Source organism: Ciconia boyciana, chromosome 1 (assembly GCF_034638445.1).
Source record: "Ciconia boyciana chromosome 1, ASM3463844v1, whole genome shotgun sequence".
NCBI lineage: Eukaryota > Metazoa > Chordata > Aves > Ciconiiformes > Ciconiidae > Ciconia > Ciconia boyciana.
This window is the reverse complement of record NC_132934.1, coordinates 1,891,863-1,910,556: the sequence shown is the minus strand read 5'-3', so window position 1 is coordinate 1,910,556 and position 18,694 is coordinate 1,891,863. Positions and strand designations below refer to the sequence as shown.

The 18,694-nt window shown below is 44.9% G+C and overlaps 1 protein-coding gene across 3 annotated transcripts in view; it reads left to right on the top strand.

The window, feature by feature from the left end:
- Nucleotides 1-18,041, top strand: part of UBE2H (ubiquitin conjugating enzyme E2 H) — a 53,799-nt gene extending 35,758 nt beyond the window's left edge. For all 3 annotated transcript variants that reach the window (XM_072856773.1, XM_072856766.1, XM_072856782.1), the window contains 4 exons: nt 3,944-3,983; nt 4,682-4,734; nt 9,132-9,260; nt 15,492-18,041. In XM_072856773.1, the coding sequence (XP_072712874.1) occupies nt 3,944-3,983; nt 4,682-4,734; nt 9,132-9,260; nt 15,492-15,616 (347 nt within the window). In that variant the 3' untranslated portion in view covers nt 15,617-18,041. The remainder of the gene's footprint in view (nt 1-3,943; nt 3,984-4,681; nt 4,735-9,131; nt 9,261-15,491) is intronic.
- The last annotated feature ends 653 nt before the right edge of the window (nt 18,042-18,694 follow it).

Genomic DNA, 18,694 nt, shown 5'->3' with positions numbered 1-18,694 from the left:
AATAGCTCCACAGGACAACGAGAGGTGCCTTGGGAGTCCTCAGCGTTCCCCAAGTTATCCAGGTGTTTAGGCTCTGCCTCTTGGAGGAGAACTTGCTGACAAAGCAGCTCACAACAGCGCATCGGTCCTGGTGGTGCCTTCCAGCTGTATCCTTTAGCCTGGAGCCGTTCGAGAGATGTTGACATCAACCTAAGTCTGAAATTCCTCCCTGTTTATCCACTGTGGTTTTGCTCACCTGGAGAGCAATGCTCAGCTATCGTCCAGCCCACGGCATGCGATCCTCAGAGCGACCGCTTTGACCCAACTGCGAGTCAGTGCCCCGGACATTCAGACCCATCCACGCTTGGCGCATAAGTGTGGTGAGAGAACTTCATTTCATACTGGAGTATGTCCAGCTGCTGGAGCTTTATGAATGTTCCTGTGTTTGCACCATCAAGGGAGACTGACAGCCTTTCAGTTAGCTGATTTTTTTAATTTAAAAATGCGCTTCTCCTCAAAGATTTTGTCAACCCAAGGAATGATTACTCCAGTGCTATTGCTGAAACACCAGCGTTTTTGAAGGTCAGCATCTGCATATTGGTCTCAGCGTCTTCCTGTATCAGAACAGATGTGTCCCTTTCTGTTGTGTAACACTTTTGTGGACGTACAGGTTTTTTTTCTGTTATCACCCAAAGGCTTTTTGTCCTTACAGATTTTATGCAGTCCTGCTTTACCTTCAAAGGCAATCCTGGATCTTCATGTCTCTGTATGAAAAGGGTGGACTGCAGCCACTCTGCTGCTCAAATTCCTCCTAAGCATTGGCTTTGCCAGGGTTCAGTGTGAATATTGTTTTAAAATGTTAAATTATGTGCTTACAGCCAGTCCAGCACACAGAATCGCAACTGCTCAGGCTGTGACCTTGGCTTCACGCTCCAGGCCATGATAAGAACCCAAAATCAAGAGCCTGTGCCTCGGCACTCTTCACGGAGTGCTCACCTGGAGTTCTGCGCCGTATATTAATCAGGGTGTGCTGTGTTCAAGACTGTGGCAGTAAACCTGCCCCAGTGTTTATGCTGGCTTGGGATTTTTGTTTTTCCATTTCTGGCTTCCTCTTTAAATCAGAATTTCATTTTTACTTGGATGTTTATGCTTACTTTCTTTTGTATTCGTAAAAATAAATACAGAGCAAGTCAGTATTATTGGAGTGATGTTAGTGCTTTATCACCGCAGGTGACTTTACATTTCAAATAAAGGAGGAAGTAATAGTTTGAGCTTATTTCTGGTCAGGAAAAGGAAGGGTATGAACAGAGCTGCTGTTGGCCTGGGCAGTGTGTGTCTGTAGGAGAATGAGACTGGGGGGACCTTGAAGAGTTGCAAGATGTGGCAACAGCCTAGGAAATGAGGAGTGCAGGGAGGAGATGTTTGTGTCCTTTCTTGAAGAACAACTATTTCATTTGCAAAGCTGGAGACCGAGGACAATGTGAAAGAAGGGATTGTTCCTTGCCTGGGTGAATGCAAAGATGAGAGAGAAGAATTACAGATCTCTAGCAGAGAAGCTGCTTGAGCGGACAAATTAATCTCATCTCCCTGGATATTGAGTGCAGCTTAAATGCTGAAGTGTATGAATGAAGAGTTGCCCAAAACCTTACAGGTGGGTTTGCAGCACAGCCTTGCCCAACCAGCTGCAGGTGGCTGTGGTGGAAGGTGCTAGGAAATAGGTGAGATGATCAGAAAACCAAAATGAGAGAAGGCAGAGGGATGCCTGTGTCTAGCTGGGTTAAAGAGAGCCAGTCTGTGTCCCAGGCACCAGAACAAGGAGTATTTAATTCAGCAGGTCTACACGTTTCCGTCCTATTCTTGTTACCTGGTGTCTTCCCCCATCCTCTCTTCTGCTTTATCAGAAACTTAACTTCCCCCCTGCCAAGAGAGAGACAGGATTTATAATTGGGATTGGTGCTCGCTGTAGTTCTCCAGTGCCGGCATAATGCATCTGTGACCTGATTTAAACTTGTGAGAGCTGCCATAATGTAAATATTTGATGGAACTACAGCTTCCCTTTTTAAGTCTGCTTCAGTTTTTCAAGCTAAATCATGGCAAGGTGTTCCTGAAAGACACTTGTTAGCATGGAGTTGTTTACGCAGTTCGCCGTTCTTTTAGAGATTGTTCTGGCTTCGGGCATCGTTTCAGCCTTGGGTTGTATTTATGCAAAATCTGAGCAGTACAAGTAAACACGAAATTATATTTGTGTCATAATACATGGAAAGAGAGGGAGTTAAATCCATATGTCAGATCTTACCCCAGATGGGAACCATGCTGTCACTCAAATTGCGATCTCTCCTTGTTTGGGCAGAGATGGTGCATGAGCGCTACTGCAGTGGCTCGCCTGGAGTGGCTGGATAAAGGTGGTGCAGGTAGGGAGTTTGCCGAATGGTAAACGATGACTGCTCTGAAGAGCAACCTTCTGTGTGTTTTTAGTGCTGGAAGGAGCTTTTTAAAAGGATTGAGTCAATATCCCAGACCTAAACTTCATACCCATTTTTATAAACATGGACCTTTGTCAGAAGAAATAGTTGCTGTTAGCTAAAGTAGATTTCTGCTTATTGCAGAAAGGCACGATTCCCACATGGGCAGTGTTTGTAGGGCTCTACAGGCTGCAGGATGGTGGTATAACAGAGAAAAGAAGGTTTTATTTTAAGTTCTGAAAAAAAGCGATGCTAAGATCTGGAAGAAGCTTAACCTGGTATTGATCAAGGGTTGCAGCAGTCCTTCTGGGCAGAGCCCAAATGATTTGGCCAAGCCAGCCAGAAACGTAGGAATACTCGATCCATTTGGCAGTGAAATAACTGGAAACCCCAGTTTTCTATCTCTGCTCCATGTCTGTTCTGCGCTGGGGACCTGTCCTGCACCCAGGTATTTGGGTTCCTCCTATTGAAAGGAAAGGGAAGAGTTTGGAAGCTGGATTCTGCATCCATTCACAGCCGTCATCTGAAACACTTAACTTTGCTTTTGGGGTGGATGTGCTTTACTTCTACATAGGCTATGGTGCCAAGTATGGTGTGTTATAATTCCTTTAATATCTTTGTTTTATAAACTCTATTCGTGGGAGAAGAGGGGAGTGTTTCTGAGGTGCCATCTGTCTTGAACTTGAGGTTAAAGTAGGCAGCTGGAAAACAAGGTTTACCCCTAGCTGCTGCTATCAGATGCAGTCTTTAAAGTGTGAGGCATCTTCTGCTGTGATGTCGTCAGTCTTGAAACCACAGGATTTTTTTTTAACAATATAATTTGCAAGTCGGAACAAAGAAAGCACTATCAAATCTAGACATCTGAAATGTGTACAAAGCCAAGATGAGCTTTCTCATTCTAGACCTTGCATCTGAGCTGTTTTGTTTTCTAGGAGACCAGAGGTACCAACTGATTAATTAATTGCTGTATCAATGCAAAACTTGAAGTATTCGCTTTCTGCACCGGTCTCTGCCCCTGAATGGCTTACAAATGTAGACTAATATTGCGACTTCAAGTCCATAGAAAATCTTTGTTGGAAGACATTAAAAAAAAAAAAAAATTAACCTTAAAGCAAATGTTGAGCTTAAGTTTTGTATTTTAGTCTTATTCAAAAGATCCTTGCAGCTTTTAAAAACACTTCATCAGATGTGGGTGCTCGATTGTGCTGATGGGCAGTTCTTTTCAAGATAATAGTGAACCACAAAACCTTTGCAGTAGAGTTGTGCTGTAAGCAGAGGGTTTTGCTGAATTTCGAGGGAATGAACAAGGACCCTAGGGTCAGAATGTTGCCTATGTATTTTAAAGGTTACATAGCTATATATAGCTAAGGCTGGGTTTTCTTTGCAACTAGTCAGATGAGTCCTTGTTCAGTAAATTCCAGACTTCTCTTGTATTAAACAAAAAAAACCAAACAAACAACCTTTGGCTGTTTTCTGCTATTTACCAGTGTGTCTCTTTGCAGGATTCATGAATAAAATTTTCCATCCCAACATTGACGAAGCGTAAGTAAATCCCTCGTGTGTAGTTTTTCTAAGGAGTTTGTCTAATTGTAACTGCATTTTGGCTTCATAGTAATATGGTGATGAGTTGAACAGTGCTTTCATCAGAGTCCAGAGTGGAGGATTTGATAGAAGTAGATGTTGTCGCAAGTTAACTTTCAGGAGTGAGTCAGGCTGCGGGCAAGACTGGAGAGCTGCATGCTGCACACTCTCTTGCAGATGTGGTCTTTGTATTGCAACATGCTTCATTTACAAAAAATTCAAGGTTGCCAGTCCCCCTCCTCATTGGCATCATGCCAGCTTTCTAGAAACAAGGAACAGCGTCGGCTAAGCCATAGCTCCCTCTTTAGCTGAAGTTCACGTCTATACTAAAATTTTTAAAAACTTAAGGTGTTTTGCCACATTTTTTTCAGTTAAGGTTTGTTAAGGGGAGCCACCTGTGCTTCGGTCTCTCCAGCAGAGCCCCACAAAGACTAACTAATTCAGTAATGGCTCCAATTTACTTCCTTTTGTGCAGAGTATGAAGATTCGTGTAGTTCAAGGCTGCCCCTCTGTTAACCACAAGACAGGAGTAAATCATAGCTTATCTGAAACACTGGGGCAGAGGCAGGGCAGGGGAAGGGAGGGGGTAGATTATGTTAAATCCCCAGAGTATTTTTGAGTGTGACTGTGTTTAATTCCATCCTTTCCATATGTTTCAGGTCAGGAACTGTATGTCTAGATGTAATCAATCAAACTTGGACAGCTCTCTACGGTGAGTTTGGCATTTCCCTGAAAGCTGATCACGTGAACATCCGGATTTGGTGTGTTAACATAACACAGCTTGCTGGAGACACATGATCTTAGGCCAACTTTTGGTTTGTTTGTTTTGTTTTTTTAAATTTATTTACTGAAGTTTTAGACTCCTTACTGAGCCAAGATCATGTGAAAAATAAGATTTTCATGTGAAAATACTTTCATAACCTGTTTTTATGCCAGAGAGGTGAACATATTCCATAAACCTCACAAAGGATCGCTCAATCCATTGCTTGGCATTGGCTGGCAACTGCACAACAGCACCCTGCCATGATTCAGCATTGAAAGAGAGGAGTGACCGTATCCAAAGTGAAACCTAGTTCCAGCTACCCCATCCACGTTTTGTACATGCATTCAAGCTGGTATTCTTTGTGCACAAGGTGCTTCTACAGAAGATGGCACCAGAAACCGTTCCTGTTTTTCATGGCAGCATCGTTTCATTGCAGGCTGGGAGGTGGTATTGCATCTAATGACTGCACTGCTTGCTGCAGAATGTCTTGGGTTTCCCATTAGGTTGTTTCTGGCTATAACTCTCCTTTTTAGAGATATAAAAAGATCAGCTGGTAGCTGAAGACCTATTAAAATAGCACTTAGGGAAAGCTGAAATTGTTAAAAGGAATACAGCTGCGTATCTAGCCTAGGTTGGCTGCATTTTAAAAATGTGAACTTCAGATGTTCCAATTATGCTTTGTGGAAGAGTATTCAGGGGAATGTGCACATCAAATTCTTTACGTTCTTCCATGAAAAACTGATTTTACCTACGTAAGTTGAAGCTTTGAAGCAGTTGCTAGAGAGACAAGCTACTTCACCTTCCTTGCCAGCGCAGTTTGTAAGGAAATACCAGACTCAGTGAATCCTGGGTGGGAAATTGCTATAGCAACTTGTTGAACTTTACTCCTCATCAGAATGCCTGAAGTCCTCATGCCCAATAGTCCTCATGTAGTAGATCTGTGGCATACACTTCACATGGTTTTGTTGTGAGAGATCAGCTTAGCTGTGACCCAAGTGGTGTTGCTAATGGAGGAAGAGGATGCTCTTGTGTCCTGGGAGGATCTGATGCCAGGCGGAGGAATTAAAGCAGTGTTAGCAAACCAAGCCCTCTACTGGGGATGAGCCTGCATGGTTCAGTCAGCAGCAGAATCCAGCTCAGTGCAGCGTGTGCTTCTGTTCCACAGCCTTAAATGCCACCTGCAGATCGTGGGGATGGCTGGACAAAAGAAAATTGCTCCACTGTAACTGTGGTGCTGGTTTTGTCCTCTGGCAGTTTGGGTTCTGCTTTGGAAGCCATGCGTGGATAGTCTCCCTGTTCTGCAGCACCCTCTCGCAGACAGTCACAGTGGGGTTTCTGCACTATTTCCAAACAATTTCATAGGAGGGCTTTCTGTGAGAGGTTTCCTAATGAGTGCTGCTGTATTTTTGTCATTTTTATTGCTCGTAAAGGTAGAAAAAACAACTTTGGTGTTTGCTGTGCTTGTGATGTATTTATATTAGCAAGATATTAATACAAAATCTCCATTTTTCGTTGTGATGTCAGTGATAGGTGTAAGGCAACTTGAAGGTATCAGGTGTGTATTCTGTACAGAGCACTTTCTGCAGAAACTGGTGAAACTTGGCATTAGAAAGTGCATCGCTGGACAGTCATCTTATTGCAGACTTCCCTTGCCTTGGCTGCAGCGTGCCTTGAAGCTGCAGGGAGGACACTGGGATGACTGCGCTCACTCTGCCCCTTCACTCAGAAGTCATCAACACTGGAGTGCCTACATCACCTCTTCACTTCCAAGGCTTTGCCTCCTTGCCTGAAGTCAGGAGGTGGCCCGTTTCTGAACATGAAATGAAAAGGGGGAAATAATATTCCCCGTTGCCTCTCAGCACAGCTGCGTTATTTGGAACGTCACCCCTTTAAACCAGAGCTCTCCTATGCTGGCAGAGGAAATGGGTCAGATAATTCAAGGAGCAACTAAGGTGGAAGAGACCCAGAATAGCTACCAATAAATTAATGAGGACCTTGTGGTTAAATTCCCTCTCCTTACCTAGTGAAGTATCAAGTCCTTAGCGCTATGATTGGGCTTCCTGCCCATGTTCAACTAGTTGCTGCTAAACTAATGCTGCTTTTGGGGATTTGAAAGAAGGGGGAAATTAATGAGGTCTCTTAAAAAAATAAAATAAAATCCCTGCAGTGTGTCCTGTGAGCTATGGTGGCCTTTCAGGGCTCTGCTTGCTCAGCCTACATGAGACTTGAGTTGTCTAATGGCCACAAAAAGGTACTTGATCTAAGCCTGCTCTGTGGAGAGACTTGTCCCAAGAGCAGGTGGTTTCACAAACTAAAGTCAGCTTCTTGCTGACAGTGTCTGAACCCAATCCCTGGGAAGTTTAACTGGTTTACCAAGGGCAAGCCGCTACCATGGCAGAAAATATTCTTGTAGAGCATTCTCACTGTTTTTTGTGGTCCCTGTTTGGTCCTCCTTCCAGTTACTGTTGTGCTTGCTGTTGTGTAGAAGCAGCTGGCTGCTCAGTGTGCCAGCCATAGCAAACTTGGTCAAGGTATGATGTGTGCTCTAAAGGGCTCTGTCACTGTCCTCAGCCGATACTGGAAGGGGCAACAGCTTCTATATAGGAGAAAGAGATTTCAGGGTAAAAGCACCTAATTTCTTAGTGGTGTCCCTGCATAGTAGAGACCAGCCGATTGCTGTCCACAGCAATCGATGTCGTCATTTTTTGCAATTGGGTGATGCAGTATCAGCTATAAGGAACCCTACGCTCCTGAGTATATAAAGCCATGGCCTTTCCTCCTGCTTGACAGGGTTTATGCTGAATGGGCGACTAAGGTAGTTGTAGCACAGTGTCTGTACGTCCCAGACGTTTTGATGCAGGAGGGAAGAACTGATAAAGCCTCGAGTCTCCTTTGATCTTCTTGAGCAAGATCTGAAAGCATACGTGTTGGTAGATTTGCAGAGATGGTAACGTCGGGCAGTGGCGATGATCTGCTTGGAGCTACTGTGCAGCTCTTCTAAGGCTGTATCTTTGCTGGCGATGGAGTTAGAGCCTGGTTTTCTGTGGCTGCGGCCCGGAGCCAGAGTAACTGTTTGCACAGGGAGGGCACTTGGAGATCTCTCCCCCTACCTGCCCACCCATTTTGATGAATCTCTTAGGAAGTTAAGGGCTCTGAGGTCCCTGCCCTCCGTCAGATCTGGTTGAATTTAGCAGTTCCATGAGGCTCGGCTCAGGAATAGTCACACAGCCTTGTTCCTGTAAGAGGCAGGTTGAGATGGTTAACTGCTCACGTGGTGGATCCTAGGGAGTGTTGGGCTTCCCTTCTGGCAGCTCCACTTTGATCCATGCTAGAGGGGATGGGTGATGCTCATCCACAGGCAGGATTTCTCTGCCACCAGGAAAGAGATGCTCCCTTTAATTAGGGAGGAAAGGGGGATCTTGATAAAAGACATGTAGAATATTCACAAACAAAACCCAACAGAAAACCCCACGTAACAAATGCTGGTGTGCCTGTATCAGCAGCTTTGCAGTGGCTAAAGCAAAACCTGGCACGCAGCCCTGCACTGGGGGTTTAATCTGCTCTGTGTGGGTGCGCGTGGTCCTTCTGAAGCCCCTGAGGAGAAATGATGACGCAGGGCTTGTTTCTGAACACCCCCACCGCTGAAGTGTGGTACTTGTTGTCTTAGGGATGTGGGAAGAGGGTTTCGTGTATCCACAATTACTCATCGGCACCAGAATTATGTTTCCTGTTGTGGATTATTTAGTGACAGATGCCAACTGGCACCAAGGTGTTAATGTGAGCTCTTCACATTCTGCAAATTGTTTTGAGTTGGAGGAGGGACTTGTTGGTTGCTCTTTCTATTAACACAATCATCTAAAGTGCTCTGGAAGATGCTTTGTGCTCGAGATATGTCAGTTTAGTCATGGAACATAAGACATTTAAAGATGGCAATAGAAGAAGGCAGAAGTAGGAGAAGAATTCAGTGAGGGGTGAAGCACAGCGCTGTTTGTTTTTCTTTTTTCCTTTTGTTAAGCCAAACAGGCTGAGCCTCCTTGGGAACCAAGACAATTGTGTCCTTCCTCTTCTTTGCTTAACCCACAGATATCTGTATCTACGTTGTTGGGATGTTGAGTAGTTTGTGCAGTTAGCTGAGGAGCTGCAGCATACCTCCGGCAGCAGCAGAAGCTCTCTTACCAGCCGTGTATGGGCTTTCCCCGATGCACTTTCCTTTATTTTAACTTGTGCCCAGATTTTCAGTGCATTTGCCCTTGAAGCTTTGTGCTGCTGTTCCAGGTGCTTGCGGGAGGGTTAATCAGACTGACTGTGGGTCTGTGGACATGAACAACTGTGTCTTTCGCTTGCAGATCTCACCAATATATTTGAATCGTTCCTGCCCCAGCTGCTGGCCTATCCTAACCCTATAGATCCTCTAAATGGTGACGCTGCAGCCATGTACCTCCACCGACCAGAAGAGTACAAACAGAAAATTAAAGGTAAGGGTGTAAATAACATATTGCAGAATCAGTGGCGTTACTGTGATTCCACCCTGGGGGAATGAGGACTGCCTTTGCTGCGTGTTTGTGTGTGAGTGCCCATTCCTTCCCATTACAGGGGCCCCGTCCATTTTAAATGGGGGTAGTCTGAGGTAAGGGGTGGATGAACCACTGCTGCGGTGTATGCAGTATGTGGGGCAGGGTTTTTAAATCAATTAGCAGACCCTAAGCAGGGAAGGCTGTAAGCAAACTGGGTTAGGATTCAACGTGATTTTGAGAGATCAGAGAAACGATTTGGAAGAAAAGGTGTGTGACCAAAGGAGGGACAAGGAAAAGTGCTAAACTGAAACAGGAGCATCCATTTGCACAATTAGTGGATAGAAAGTGGCTTGTTAGCAGTTCTATGGAAAGTGATCTGAGAGCAGCAATCAAGGAATTGGTGATGCTGTTGCAGAAAGCACTTTTGTACTGTGACAGAGCAGGAATTTTTGGTAAATGCCAAGTAATCATTCCTCGCTACTTCCTAGTTCAGCCCAGGCTTACTGGTGCTGTGCCTGGACTGCCATTTAAGAAAGCTGCAGAGCAATTAGTAAAGTCTGACAGGGCGTAACAAGGGCAGATGGTCTTGAAGATGTGTCTTAAGAGGAGAGACGGAACAAATTGGAGGAGTTCAATTTAGAGGACTGAACAGGGTTCGTGTCAAAGGTGCCTTCAAAGAGGAAGGGAATGATTTATCCTGTGATCAGCGTGAGCAGGATGTGGTCGCAGGCGTGTAACTCGGCTAGGGGAGCCCAGGCTAAACATTAACAGTGACTGGTGAGGGTAGGTGAGCTTTGGCAGAGCTGGTGAGGGTGCTGGTGTGTCTGCTCTTGGAAAGGTTGGAAGGACATGTTAGACAAGGCTGAGGAATAGTCAGTACCTCCCTGGGATCAGGGAAGGCTCCCAGTAAGGAGACTCAAATACTTTGGATAAGCCTAGTGGTAGAAGGACTATCCTAGCAAGCTAGTACGTGAGATGCAAACTGAATTAGTTTTGCAAACATAAGAAATAAGATAAAAAATAAGAATTGTGCTTTAAATTTGTGCTCTGCCTTCCCTAGAATCAGCTGCATGCAGACAGGAGCAGGGCATCATTTCTTGATGTGATATGCCTATGGCAAAGCCATGGACTTTATCTCTCCCTTGATCCAGTGAACGCAATCAGCATTTAATCCAGTGGTGGGAAATTTACAGCCTTTGTCCCAGATTTGGTCTTCAACTAAGTTTTTAAGAGACCATGACCGCCTGATTTTTTTTTTCTTTTTTGGTTACTGAATAACCGTAAGACTTGTTTGTCTATGGGAGCCCTGCCAGAAAGGCTTGCAGGGCCTGTTCAGCAAGGAGAGCCTCCATGAGCAGCACGATCTAATTGCCTTTCCAGCATGAGGTGATGTAGCAGCTTTCCTAACGGAGCATTGTGAAAGCTCGGTCTTGTTTGGAAAGCCCAGGTATCCCAGAAAGACGTGGGATTTGGTGGTGGAGTCCTTCCGTCAGCTCTGCCACATCACTCTGGAGTGGTTAAACCTTGAGTCACTTTGTTCTGATGCAAAATGACTCTTCATCAGCTGCAATTTTTGTTTGAGGGCAGAACTACAAATGAGGCCAAGCAAAGCTGTGATTTAAATACTGAGTTATTCAGCCCACTTTGCTTGACTCCTCTGACAGCTGCATGACAGGATCGTAAGAACTACCCTGCAGATCTGGCCTGCTCAGTATCCTGAAGTCCACTGCCTTTTTTTATATGACAAAGCTTCCAGGCAAAATGGTTTATCAGATAAAATCTCCAGGGCCAACACGAGGGACACTTTGGGTGTCCTCTGTGCTTTAATGAAACAGGAATAAAAAAAGATACACTCTGGAAAAAAGCAAGTAAACTGATGCTAGCCACCAGCAGGTGCTTCAGGGAAGATCTGAGGACGTCCCTCAGGGAGGCTAAATGGGATAGTCTGCTCCCTCGTTTCCATCCTGACAGCCAGGTACAGGCCACAAAGATGATCTGGAAGGAGTTATAAGTGCTTGCAACATGTCTCTTTTTCCGTATACCCAAGAGTCCTGCTTCTGCTGTCTCTTCCCAGGCTTGCGTGACAAGTATGAGATAGAGCTAAACACCGTCGTTCCTCATATTGTAGCGTTTTTAAAAATAACCTTGGACATGTTAAAATTGATGCAATGGATTGTAGCAGCTTCTCTGCTCTGGGGAACTCAGTAGTGCAAATACATAATTTATTGCTGCTTTTCTTCATTTTTTAGTTATGAGCGCATAGAACAGTTGTTTGACATAGTCATAGTGAAGAGATGGGCATAGGCTTAGAGATGTGGCCCAAGATTTGTAGTTCCTGTGATTCTTGGTATGAGACCCAAACAAGTAAGGATTTATTGTGAAACTCGTAAATGTCCATTAACATTACCAACATACAGCTGGAGACTGATTCTTAGCATTAGAGCCTTCAGGAAGATGAAGTAGTTCATGGACACAGAGCCAAGTGCTCCTTTAAGATCTCCCTGACAGTCCTTGGTGTGATGGTTTGCCTGATCGCTGGCAGAGCACCAGAAGGTGGGCTTCAGATACGCAAAAACGGCTCAATGTTTGCTTGTGGTGAGCTGTTGGGAATTGGTGCTTACTCCACTGTGTGCTGTTTTTCTTTCTCTTTGGTCGATCTAATATGAAAACTTCTTTTGGGAGGGTGGCAGTGGTGACTAACAGCGGGTGAATGGTGCTGAGGGGCAGGCTGAGTGTTTGCTGGGAGCAGAGGACATCTCTGGGAGCAGTTCTCCCATCCCATGTGTCGGCCCTGAAGTTCCAGTAGAGTCCTTTGAAACACCAGTATGGCTCACAGGCACGGGGCGTAACCACATCTTGTTCTTGTTGCTCCAGGGTTTAAAAACAGATGAATCGAAGTGGTGTTTCCCTGGTAGGAATGGGTGCATCAAGGCTTTCCCTTCTTGAACAGGCTTCTGTGGAAGGCGGTTTGTCAGTATTTAGATGTTGCTTCCCTTAATAGACTTCCCTTAATTTTCTTCCCTTAATAGACTAAAGATCCAAGTTCAATACAACATTCAGCACAGAAGCTCCCTGGAAGTTTGACCTTTCCCAGATTAAACCTTCAGAAAAACCTAGCCCAGGGGCTTGGTAGCTTTCCTGGGTAGAAGATGGCATTTTAAGTTTGCAGTGCTTCAAGTTGTGTTTTAGCTTAGGCTCAAGCAAGGGCTTTTCCAACAGTAAGAAACAGTGGCTTCCATGTCTGAATCTCCAGTGGCCCAGAGAGCTTGAAGTAGTCAGAGAAAGAAGCGCTGCTGGTCCTGCCATGGTCACTGGCTTGTGACTACTGTGTCTGGGGACTCCTGAGGCAGCTACAGCAGTTGTTCAGGTGGGTTTGTGGTAAGCGTAGAGGGAGTGTATTTCTAAGGTGCCCAGTAAGGAGTTGCCTTTGTCATCCAAAGTCTTACAGCAAAGGAACATGGGTTCCCTTTGCTGGATTGTGCAAGGAATAACAACTTATCTGGGTCAACACCCCTTTTCCAGAGGGATATTAATTCTTGGAAAGGTATGGGAAGGGAGGAGCCACTACAAGGATGTGTCATGTTGGCACCCCATCTCCTTAGCTCTGCTTGTCATCTACTGCCACCCCACCTCCCCGTGTAAATTCTGAAGACATGCTGCTTTTTTGGGTCCCTCCTTCAGTTAGTTCCTGTCATCTTTAAACCATTAGGTCTGTCGCACCAATTCTTCTCACTTGGCAGTGTCCATCTCTTTTGGCAGGTGGTCCCTGCCCCAGACTCTGCAACTCCTGCTCTCCGGTACAGGCAGGAGATATGATCAGGCAGGGCCTAGGCTCCCTGGTGACATGGGCAAGCACCTTCCAAGAAGGGGGTTCTCAGTGGCCAGGACCTGAGGACGGAGCGCAAGGGTACTCTTCTGTTGATACTACGTGGGCTCCAGCGGCCTGAGGGCAATCTTGAGTGCTCCGTGCTTCCCAGTGTTTACATAGCTGCCTTCAATACTTTATCAGTTCTTAACAAGTTCTTGTAAAACAGATTTGAACAGCTGCTTCTGCAGTCCGAGTGAGCAGGTTAATAATGTGTATTAAACAATTAGACTGAAGCTGCGTGCATCATCAGATGGAGAAGCTGAAGCTCATTGGGCTCAGAAGCACCTTCCAGCCGGCGCTCTCAGCTTTTCCAGGGTGGAGCAGGTCTGCCAAGGCCACCAGCTGCTCCATCCTGGGAACTCCTCCATGAAGTGTTGGCTTCGAGTTGCTCTGTCCTTACGATACTCCTGAACCCAGAGTAACATGTTTGGGCTCAGTGTCCCTACGTCAGCTCCAGAAATGCGGAAAAAAACATGATGACGATGCAGATCTCTGGCAGAGTATTGTCCGTTCCACTAGGCTGAAGGATGGAAGTGCAGAGGGAAAGAGGGACGGCTTTAAGAACAGCCAGGCTCTGCAGAGCTCAGTCTTTAAAACCTGTATTGTAACACTTGGTTATCTGGCATTAGATGCATCCTCCCACAGCTTTGTCAGTGCATCCACCTGCCGATACAGTATGGAATAAAAAGCAGTGATCTGTGCTCCTGGAGGAGAGATGCTCCTTGTGGACCTTGTTCCCTGGGAGGAATTACAGAACATACAGTTGGGGCAGCTGCTGGGCTGGGACTGGGATGTGACATTCACATTTCCGCGCAGGGGCTCATCTTTGACCACAAAGGGATGGTGGTATTCCCTCTTTCTTTGGCTTTTTTAATACCGCTGTTTGGAGGAGGCTTTGCCGTATTTTAATACCTTCATTTCTGGAAAGATAATGAGTTCGCAACTGTAATTCCCCAATGGCAGCATGAGCACAACACCCCTCTCCTCCCCAAAGTGCGTGACCTGTGGTATGGAGGATGTGCTGTTGGGATACTGAGCTTACATCACTTCTCCATACTATGAAGCTGCTTTCTTAGTGTGAGGTGGAAAAGAGGAGACAAGTAAGAGGAAGACTTGAAGTTGAGGCTGAGCACCCCTTCTTTTGCTCAGTTTTGTGCCAAGGTTTCACCCCTGCTCCATTCTGCACACCTGCATGCATGTAAGGAATAGGTTTTCTCTGCTCCAGGTAGCCTGCCTGCTGGGGATGCCAGCCCCTCCTCAGATCTCGGAGGGGACGCTGCAGGAGCCTCCTGCAGCTGCGAGGGAAGGAAAGGGTTTGCCAGACTGGGTCTGACTGATCTGATCCACATCGTGTTTCCTTTTTGCTCTGTCCTTCTGCATGGAGGTGACCATGGAAGCCACACAAGCCATGGTTGGCCACGATTACTTTACCTGCCTGCAGAAATCGCAGTAAACCTGTTTTCCTGCTTGCCGTACAGCTTCCTGCTTGCTCCTGGCTGAAGTTCAAGGTGTTGATCTGGGTGCCTAGAGCCAGTGTGGTTTGGACCCCGCTGTGAGACATGGTTTCCATCGGTGACCTGCAGCGTGGTGGCCCTCCTCCCTGTGGAGGGCTCCCCGCCGGTCCTTCTCGGCTAATCCTATGGCTGCTGTCTGATGTGAAGCAGGTTGCAAGAGTTGTGCTTTGAAAACAGAGCCTGGGGCAGACCTGTGTTTATTTCAAGGCTGGGGAAGGGAGCTTTTGGTTTTTTATTAAAAAAAAAAAAACCAACCAAACAAAAAAGTGCAGCTATTCCTGCAGTAGCCTTCTGCTCTGCTTTCTCTGTCCATCCTTCCTTAAACTCTGCTTATGCAGAGTTTAGTCTGGCTCTCAGCTTGTCTTAAGTGATGGTTCTGTGCTATCTGTTTAAGAAATGAAGATCTGAGAGTTTAAAGTCAGGCTATATAGTGACATCTTGATGGCTTTTTGGGCTTGTTCTCTAGGTCACCACGGTAGCTCCTGTTTTGGCAGTAAATTGAATCCTATCCTATTAAGTGCGATACACCATACCAGGGAGGACTTAGGTTGTTTCCAGCTACGAGTGTGCATGATGCTGACATAGGAGCCTTGGGATCATACTTGTTTCCAAGGGTCTTGCACGTCTTAGGGTCTCCATCAGCTGTTTTCACACGTTGTTGGACATTGCTGCCTTTGGTCTGAGAAATACAGTAACCTATAGGACTTATCAAACATGATGTGACCCAACCAGCCGTTAGTCGTAGTTCACCCATCCTCTGCCTGTTGAATATATGCTGCTTATGTGTCTTTTCTTTTCTGTCACATACAGAATACATTCAGAAATATGCAACAGAAGAAGCACTAAAAGAACAGGAAGAAGGCACCGGCGACAGCTCATCTGAGAGCTCCATGTCTGACTTCTCGGAAGATGAGGCTCAGGATATGGAGTTGTAGTAGAAGAGGCAACCTGCTTTTCAGAGAGACTCTAATTTCCTAACCATGAGAAGCAGACTATAATATTCATATTTAAACAAAGCAATTTTTTTTATTACTAAACAGGTTTTTATGAATAATAGCATTGATATATATATATATATCACCCTTTAGATCTTGATTTTCTTGGTCATTTCTCGAACCCGAGGTGCATAGCATATTCCCACATTCCATTTTGGTAGCAATATGCAGCCCGAATGCATGCATTCAGATTCCATTTGGCCAAGTCAACTTGTGTGCTACTGAACTGTCAGCTAAAACAGCTGCCCTGGTAGGTAGGGAGTTAGCAAAAAGATGTTTGCTTTCTTATCGATGTTTCCAAAGACACCACCTTGGATGCTAACGTGGAACAGCGTTTTCTCAAAGTCTAAAATCTGGGGGATGATAAACTAACCGTGTAGATCAGACAGTGGAATAAAAGGTGCTCCTTCAGGTCAACCTTGCTGATCGTATTTTACGTGGAGTCACACTAAAAAAAAAAAATAAAAAACAAACAATACAAATGCATGGAGCTATTCAGAGCATTGAAGCTTAAAAATTTTGACTTGGATTTTAAGTCTGTTTTTATATGTGGACTCCTGCCTGCCCTTCTGAACTGTAGGGACTGACAACCACTGGTCTATTTGCTTTTGGGACTTTTGAAAGCCTTCATCTGGATGTTATTCGCTTTCTTGGTCTGGATTACGAGCTGTTCCCTTTTTGGGAGGAAAAAAAAACAAAACAAAAACCAAAACACAAACCACAAACGATGCTCTCTGAACAGTGCTTTGATTTAGCTGGAGCACATGTGAAGTCAAACTCTTTACTTTGTCATAGTTTTGAAACTGCTGCCCTTTAATGGCTTCAAGTTTGCTTTTTTTTTTTCTCTTGCTTGAAGTACGGTTAAACACCTCGCAAACACTCTCCATCTCCTAAGAGGGTCCTCTGACCAGATGGATTAGCCTTGCTGAGAGCTTCAGATCCACGAAGATTGGCCCATTGACTGTAGTCCACGAATCCATCGGCACTGATTTTATTTTCCTTTTCCCCCCCGCCCCTCTCTGCACCAGCTTGGTTAGTCATCTGCTTGTGTGTGTACAACAGGATTAAAATTTCTTAAAAGTTAACAAAGAATATGATCTAGAAAAATTTGAGATGAATAAAAAAAGCCTAAAAGCACCAATTGAGGAAGCAAGTGAATCTGCTCTGTTTTGTTTTGGTTGTTTGGTTTTTTGTTTTTTGTTTGTTTTTTTTTTTTTCCAGGATGCTTCTGAATTGAAATGTTTGATTTCTGCTGGTGTCTTTCAGCAAGCTGAGATTTTTGTTTGTTTGTTTTAATACTACAAAATCTAATATAGTAAATGTCTACCTGGGATGGCAGTATACTTGAATTTGGATAATTGTGCATTGGAGATTCAAACTAAGATGGATTTTTAAAGCTGAATGTTACCTGCTGTATTCTTTTGGGTGTTTTGGAGGGGTTTGGACAAGATGCTTTAATTTGTGGTGCAACCTACAGGACAGTGCATGGAGAAAAATCAACCCACCCTGAGCAACTCTCGAGCAGAGTTTTGAATGTCAGACTGGTACATTTGTCATTTTCCCAGAACTGGGGTTTTTTTTCTTTCTTTCTTTAGAAATGCCACCAAGTTTTGAGTCATTGGGGTTGGAAGGTTACAATCCTATTTCTAATTCATAAAGCACAATCAATTTATTATTTTTCTTTGGGGGGGACAAAAAACCCCTCTTAAAGTACCACTTTGCTTTAGCATGGTTTTCCTTAATAAAAATATACAAAGAATTTCCTTTATGTTAATTACGGGCATGAAGCAAAGGTTTTTCCTCTCCTTTTTCCCTTTTTATTTTAAAGCAGTAATGTTAGGGCTGTGGCTAGTGACTGTGCTGAAGTTCTCTATCTAGCATTTGTGGCTTGTCGGAAGGGTAATATTAACTATTTAACATGTAATGGTGTACTTAACTCTTATCTAGCACGCTGTTTTTCTCATTACTTTGGGGAGGGAGGGGCCACGTTTTGCTGGCACTGTTTAACTTGCTTACCTGCTGACCTAGCAGTTTGCTTGTGCTATAACCTTTACTGTAGGTGCTACTTAGGAGTAGAGTAAGTGCTGGGTGGTGATATCAGTTTAAAAGATTTAAAAAAAAAAAAAAAACCAACAACAAAAAACCCACAAAAAAATCACAATAAAAATTTGTATTTTTTCAATATTGTATAAAAATAGTGTTCTAATTACCTCATCCCCCTTCCTTTGCAGGTTTTTTCTTCCCCATCACTCCATCCCCTAACTTGGATTTAGTGCATCAAACCACGTTCCCCCTCCTTTTGTGAAACGTGTATTCTGCTGAACAGGGATTTCCCCCCTCCCACCCCCTCAAAAAAAAAAATAAATACCGATAGAGCCGTAGTTTGCAGGGCCAGCTCCTGCCCCGGGTGCGAGGATGCAGTGGGGCTCGTGGAGCTTGTCCAGGCTGTGCAGGCTGTGGGTCTAGACCCACAAAACCGCGTGTCTCCGGCTCTTCCCGGCACTCCTGAGCTGTGGCAAAACTCAGCGCCCAGTTGCCCTGTTGCGGCGGAGGAAAAACCCGGCTGCCAAAATGCTGCTTGTAAAAAAAATGTCCATCCTGGATGCAAGATGCTTCTAGGGGATGAGGTGGACTGGGGTCTGCTCTGCGCCTCGGGAACGCCTGCACCCCTCTGCTTCTTCCCCTCCATCATTTTTCACCTCTTTCTTTTTTTTTCCAAATCCCCCTCCTTCTCCCAGGAGAAACTTTCCCCCCAAACAGTTTGTAAATAAAACTACACCGATGTAGTCCAGAAGAAAAGGTGGAGCCATATTGAAGCAAGATAGCTCTTTTTTTTTTTTTTTTTTTTGGTCATCCTGAGGGATTTTTTTTCTTCTTCAGAAAACAGTGGTGTTGTCACGTTGTGCTCTGTCAGGGTGATGGGAATTTCTCAGCCAGCCCGTGATGGACCCTGGGTTGAGTTTCCTGCTACCAAAACATGCCACAGCCCCTCGGCGCTGTTTTGGAAACAACCTTTGG